Below are 7,113 nucleotides of genomic sequence, written 5' to 3' on the forward strand. Positions count from 1 at the left end.
TAAAGGATAACAGGGAATGGGAGGTTAACTGCAGGGAGGAACTTGTATATAATAGACACGTACGCCATCTCTAGGCAAGTATCGAAAATGACACCGAAAATGATTTGACCAAAGGTTTCAATAGTGTCAGTCTATTGTAGGAAACTCCCAGATAGATAAATATACGAGATAAAATAGATGAATTATAAATAATAGGTAAACAAAGTAATAAAATAGAATCGATTGTAAATAAAAACAAGTGTAAGACCGCTTCGACGAGTACAGATTGTCAAGATATCCATAATCATAATCGGTGAGGGAGATAAGATAAAGGACCAAGCTTAGTCTGGGGTGTCTAATCGTACCTAAGACTAATATGACCAAAGTTCGCGCTATTAATATGACAGTTACAACCGTCACAAGAGAAATTCTGGAGCCTCTAGTGAAGACAGCTAAGAACTGATAAGAGATAAGAACTGATAGTAACTGCCTGCGACATGTATCGGTACTGAATCTCGGTGGCGTCGAATGGTTATCACACACAAATCCCACCCCTACGGACTAGAGTCGCGTGTTCTTTTGTGATTGGAAGATTTATTCCAACTTGAAGGAGAAAGATGGGCGTTTCTGAGTTGTACTATATCCACTTTCTTTTACAAACCTAAAATGTTGCCTTCGCCACCCCAGGCTCCACCTCTTCGGGGTAGCCTAATGTTGTGTATATATATATGTATATATATATATATATATATATATATATATATATAACATATATATTCCATTGTTGTTGACTTCAGTTTCATTGGCACTTGTGTCCTTGTTGCCAATTTCGTGCCGCTGTCGTCCGCTGTATTGTCATGGAAACTTTTTCCCCGTTAGCATGAATATCCGTAAATAATTCCTATAATTAATACCTTTAGGTAATTCCCAGGATTACCTTTGTAACCAGAGGTAATTTCAAGGATTACCGTAGATAAGGTTTTCGGAATCTGAATCCGAGAGATCCAAGTCTATTTGTGACCCCCCGATTTCGGTCTTGTTCCAGATTTCATCTTTCTTGTGTCTTTAACCATTTCACGGTCAAGATCATAGATTTAGGCATTTAGAAATTTTGTTTTGACAGACAACAGGCGATTTTATTCAGCTGAGAAACTTCTGTCTGGTAAGGGAAGAAAAATAAAAAATGATCAGGTCAGAGTGTCGCTATTTGCGGCGTAGGTCGAGATGACGGCAGGTCGAAATTATGCCGCTAGCGAGTTGGACCAAGGGCATGTTTAATTAAAATTCATGCTACAAAGTCCTCTGTAAGGGTCACCTAATTGAGCGGTTGGTCCTGTGGCCGTGGCGATGGCACCTAAATCAACGACAACGACACCCCTCCCCCCAAAAAAAAAGTATATATATATATAATATAATAAAATAACAAAAACTAATTAAAAAGTATATAATTATAATATCTGAAACCTACCCGCAGGATCCTTTCAGTCTTCATTGACCATAACTCGTCTTGTTTTTATTTCCGTTTATTTATCTAGATTCGTTTTAAGAAGATTGTTCTTTTGTCAGGTGTGGGCATGGTGATGAGGAAGCTGGGGAACACCTCCAAGCCGACGGTTGAACTGACTGAGAAGGACGGCGAGTACCACCTCAAGACTTCGACAACCTTGAAGAACTCGGAGATCTCCTTCAAGTTGAACGAAGAGTTCGACGAGACCACCTTCGACGGAAGAGAGTGCAAGGTAGGTCTTGTGTGTGTCTTCACCATGGTATTGGATCACGTGTTGGACTCGTGATCAACAGCTATTTTCCTCTTGGAAGAGAGCTCAGAGCTCATATATGACCGATCTATTGGTAATGCTGTGACCTTGCATGCACACCCAACTCCCCGCCCACGAGAGTTGGAGAAACGACTCGCAGCTCAGCGATACTGAAATGATTTTAGCTCTGGGCGAAATTCGAGCCCGGACCGCCGTAGTGGCGGCCGCGAACGCTACCACAGCGCCATCGAGTTAGGTTTGTGATGTTAAAATTTGTAGGGGAGATACTTGGTCCTTATAACCAATTTGAATGTAACATTGAATCTTTAGAATTTGAAAGTAGAATTTTGTAGCTGTTTTAAGTGTTCACAACGAAACGTCTAACCAGGTTTATGGCTCTAGAAATCCCCAGAAGTTCTGATTCAGTTAAGGTTTTGATTTTTTAGAACTTGTAGAGGAGGAGGCAGAAGGATCTTGTGGCTGTTTGTAGTGTTTATAATTAAAAAAAAGAAAAGAATCTTGTATATAATGTGTGTGTGTGTACACACAGACACATGAATGTTTATCTACACGAAATTCCCAAGCACTTTCGTATAATTCACATTTGATATAGATATGCTGACTTTGCCTGTGCGTTCAGTAGGTATGCGCTCACACACGTCTAACACACACACCTAACACACACACACACACACACACACGTCTAACACACACACACACGTCAAACGCACGCACGCACACGTCAAACGCACGCACGCACGCACACACACGTCAAACGCACGCACGCACACACACGTACGTCAAACGCACACAGACACGCACACACACACACACACACACACACACACACACACACACACGCACACACACACACACACACACACACACACACCACACATCCATTACCCCACTTTCTCTCCGTATTTTCTTTGTTGTTTGGACAACCAAGGCTAGTCACCACAAGCAATATGTCAAATGTTGCTTGTTAAAGAACTCGTATCATCAACCAGTCATTATCTAGCCTTCATGAAATCCTGAAAGCCAACCGTGAATTGGCGGGATTTGATAATACCCTGTGCCGGGCCTCGACAATGATTTAATGAAATTCATTGTTGACTTTCGCACCCAAACATGAGACAGCAGTCTATCCTTCAGCGTTCGTGCTTTGCACAGCAACCCTCTTATACGGAATTAAAACCGTGGTAATGATAATGGATCATTTGTAGTATTTCCACCCACAGACACACTGATCAAATGTAGAATCTTCACCCCAGCATAGGTTAGGTTATGTATCACGAGGCATTGTAGAATGCCCACCCCAGCAACACTCAATTGTACAATCTCCGTCCCCCCCCCCCCCCAAGCATGAGTTTGGGCGAGGATTATACAATTGAACCATAATGATAGTAATAGCTATCTATTAGGTTATTTAATATTTCCACGCAGTGTTTCTATCCTTGTACAGGGGTTTTTAACCTTTTTCTTCCCACGTAACCTTTTGAGCATTGTTAGTGTGAACAATGTGCCCATTGTCTTTGTAAGTGAAAAAAATAAAATAAAATAACGTAGCCAATATAGCGGATGCAAATATGCGATATATATTAAATGATTATAAAGTTGTTTACCTCGTTTGCCGAGTGGTTAGAGTGTCACTTCTTGCGGCGGAGGTCGTGGTGACGGCAGCGAGTTGGACCAAGGGCATGTTTTATCAAAATTCCACGCTACAAAGCCCTCTGTTAGGGGCACCGTCCTGGCTTCCTGATAGGGGGAGTTCGCGACGTTAAACCGAATTATGTTTGTCTTGCTTGTCCGTTCAGTGCGTAGCAACGTGATGTACCCCTGACGTATCGCTATGGGAAAGCGTTCCTCAGGTTGACCACCCCCCTCGTTGTAGGCATTCTGTCCATTAGCTCCTTTCACACGTCTCGACCTTTCGTCGTGCTCTCAAGTAAGCATGAGTGTCTATGGACGCTTTCACACGTGGTCGTGACGTTTGAAACCGTCCATAGACACGGTGGAAAGTCAATACGTGTGAAACGATTCTAACACCACTGTTACATTCCACACTTACCTGGTGTCTCTGTTCCCTACTGCAGAGTCGCAGCAGAGTTAATCTTTCTTCTTTTTAGAGTAGTCCACATTGATAGATATAAAGTAGGGGTAAAAGGAACATAAGAATGGAGGAAACTGCAAGGGACCATAAGGCCTACACTAGGCAGTTCCATGTCCATTACCACCTATCATCCCCATCCATAGAGTTATCTAGTCTATTCCTAAGTCTATTTGCCACTATTGGTAAACCAGTTCTTGCCTATTTGCTTAAACTTAAATATGTCCAACTTAAATTCATCACTACGAGTTCTGCCCTGCTATCTTAATACGATGACCTTGTCTGCATTACCCTTGATAAAGCCCTTGTACCATTCAAATACCTCTATTAGATCACCACACACTCTGCGTCTTTACAGAGAGTGTAAGTTAAGGTTTCCTGTCTTCGTAAGGTAAATTTCTGATGGGGGCGAGATGTACGGCGGCCAGCTAGATGAACTGTATAAAAGCCCATATTTGGTCAGACTTCAGTAGTACCTCTGAAGACGGATGTGTATACCCGAAATATTCTATCTATTCGTGTTGTGAGTGCTTTAGCAGTCTGACCAACATCAGTTTTATGTTGGTCAGACTGCTAAAGCACTCACAACACGAATTAATCAACATTTCTATCTATATACGGCCTCTTCCCCCATGTAAAGGATAGCCAGCCAAGGCACTCTCCCACCCCCATCCATTCCACTCCCGTCCATCACCCATTGTTTCCCTCTCGAAATGTTAGATATATAAAAACTTATCAAGCCCTATTCTGTGTTCTCCTTTCACCCCCCCTACTTTAAATCTTTCCACTATTGCAGACAACCTTCACTCTTGAGGGCAACAAGCTGACACAGACCCAGAAGACGGATAAGGGCAAAGATGTGATCTACATAAGAGAGTTCAGCGAAGACCAGATGGTCATGGTAAGTGTTTGTCATTTTTGTTCCTGTTCATTCAGATTTGTGGTTCTTCGAACCACTACAACACTAAAATCCAGTTGGGTTTGTTATGTTTAGACTTTGTAGGGAAGGAGATACTTGTCCTTATGGCCAGTTTGAATGTAACATTGAATCTTTAGAGTTTGAAAGTAGATTTTTGTAGCTGTATTAAGTGTTCACAACGAAACGTCTAATCAGGTTTATGGTTCCAGAAGTTCTGATTCAGTTAAGGTTTTGATTTTTTAGAACATGTAGAGAAGGAGGTTGTAGGATCTTGTAGCTGTTTGGAGGGTTCATAGTTAAAAACAAGAAGAGTACTTTGTATATAATGTAAATAGTATCTTGCTGAAAGGCCATTTTGAGGCGGGCAGTAGTGGCGGACATTTGTGTGTTGCGCGCGCTCGGGGTGTTACGGACTGAAAGACGAACAGTAAAACGATGTTTAAAAAGCTGAAGATCCATCTGTTCACTGAATGTTACGACCTGAACGAAAGGAGTATAAGAAACCACAAGTAACAGTAACAGTCGCGCACCGAGAATCCCGCTCTTGGTTCATACTATTTTGTTCGTAGTCAGACACTCCATAATGGGCCGATTCTCGTCAACTGTTGTGAGTTTGGATAACTAGAAAAAGACTTCGCTTAGATAATTTTAGAATTCCTAGCTCCGGGATGGGAAAGGGTTCTACTCGGATTGTGGCTCAATTTATCCCGGATCGGATTTCCTTATGTGGGTTCCAACTCGGTCTGGGTGATCATCTTCGTGACTGTTTGATTTGTGGAGAATTGGGCCATGCGGGCACCGCCAGAGGAGAATGCCGTGGTCGGTGCCTTTCTTAGGCCTTTAGATTTGTCCTGGTGCTTTGATGTCCCTCAAGGAAGTTCGAAATAGACCGAGACTGGGAAAAAGTTCTGTCCACTGGTTTTTCTTCTTCGTCTTTTTTCTTCTTTCTTTTTCTTTTTCCTCGTTCTTTTTCCTCGTTCTTTTTTCTCTTCTTTCTCATCCTTCACCTTATGTTTCTTATTTTTCTCTCCCTTTTCCTCTATTTTTTCTTTCTGTATTCTGTCAACCATGCGGGTAGTATCTTCTCCCATTTAGGAAAAGCGGTACACACAATACCCGCTTATCACAGTTCAAGAGATCAGAAAAAAAGAAGAGGATGGACTTGTTGAGCAAGAAAGGGAGAAGGCGGGGGATAGGGATAAGTGGAGAATGGTTGTGTATGGATGGAATTTTGACCCAGCTGGCTGAGCGGGTTAGGGCGTCGTTACTTGCGGCGAAGGTCGAGGTGATGGTGGTTCGAATTCTTCCACCGGCGAAGTTGAACCAAGGGCATGGTTCATTAAATTCCACGCTACAAAGTCTTCTGTAAGGGGCACCGTCCTAGCCTTCCGATGGCAGGAGTATGTGATGGTAAACCATATCATCTGTTTTCCAGATGACGGGGGTGGGTTGGGGGTGAGGGTTGGTCACGTGTAAGTGAAGCGGCCTCTGCTGTGGATATGCTATATCTTGCTGCATTGCTTCCGACCCGAGCAGTGGGCAGGAGACAGGGATGACCCTCCATCCACCAAGAGCTAAGATAAAAGGGAAACAAAGGTTGAGTATGGGAGTGGGTGTGTGCCTTTTGACTTAGACCTCCCTTATAAATGGGAAGAAGCCCTTGGTATATAGATATTAATCTATTTAGATGCGATGGTTTTTTTCGGGGTGCCATTTAACCTTTAAACGTTTTGGCTAGACGAGGGGAAGGAAACACGGGGTTTTTGAAGATCCTTTATTTGAAGAGTAACAAAACTTGATCGGCCTCGACTTGCGTTATTCTCGAGGCGTAAGTCGAAACCAGCCGTAAGTCGGAATGGTATTTTACTCTTCCCGTGGAGGTTCTTCCAGAGTCCCATGTTTCCTTCCCTTCGTCTCCCCGTATTTATCTGTACAACGTATTTTTTCCAACGATTTAAGTAACTAATATTATTATTTTAACTTTTCAGGAATGCACATGCGACGGTGTAACTTCCAAGAGAGTGTACAAGCGCGTTTAGGTATCTTCCATACACCCCTCTCCCCTTACTGGCATCTGCACATGATTAAGAACATTTAATAAAATATGCTAAAATATATGTGTTTTTTTGCGAATGTACCTAATTTAATGAAAATCTATATTTTTCATCAATACTCTGGCATTGGTATAATAAGTTATGCTGCATTTTATTATTATTGTTATCCTCGTCTGGGGTATTGGCTGCATGCCATTGTGGGGTTAAAAGCTGTTCAGTAGCATGCAGCTGATATTTTAGGGTCTATATGGGGCGCCCCTACGGACCAGAGACCGCACATCATTTTGTCGGCGA

The 7,113-nt window shown here is 42.5% G+C and overlaps 1 protein-coding gene across 1 annotated transcript in view; it reads left to right on the forward strand.

The window, feature by feature from the left end:
- The window catches only part of LOC143028141 (fatty acid-binding protein-like), a 42,196-nt gene extending 35,316 nt beyond the window's left edge, over window positions 1-6,880 (forward strand). The window contains exons 2-4 of the mRNA XM_076189812.1: window positions 1,546-1,718; window positions 4,643-4,747; window positions 6,754-6,880. Of these exons, the coding sequence (XP_076045927.1) occupies window positions 1,546-1,718; window positions 4,643-4,747; window positions 6,754-6,804 (329 nt within the window). The 3' untranslated portion in view covers window positions 6,805-6,880. The remainder of the gene's footprint in view (window positions 1-1,545; window positions 1,719-4,642; window positions 4,748-6,753) is intronic.
- Window positions 6,881-7,113: the final 233 nt, after the last annotated feature.

This window comes from Oratosquilla oratoria, chromosome 9 (assembly GCF_046742065.1).
Source record: "Oratosquilla oratoria isolate Oo_2021 chromosome 9, ASM4674206v1, whole genome shotgun sequence".
Taxonomy (NCBI): Eukaryota; Metazoa; Arthropoda; class Malacostraca; order Stomatopoda; family Squillidae; genus Oratosquilla; species Oratosquilla oratoria.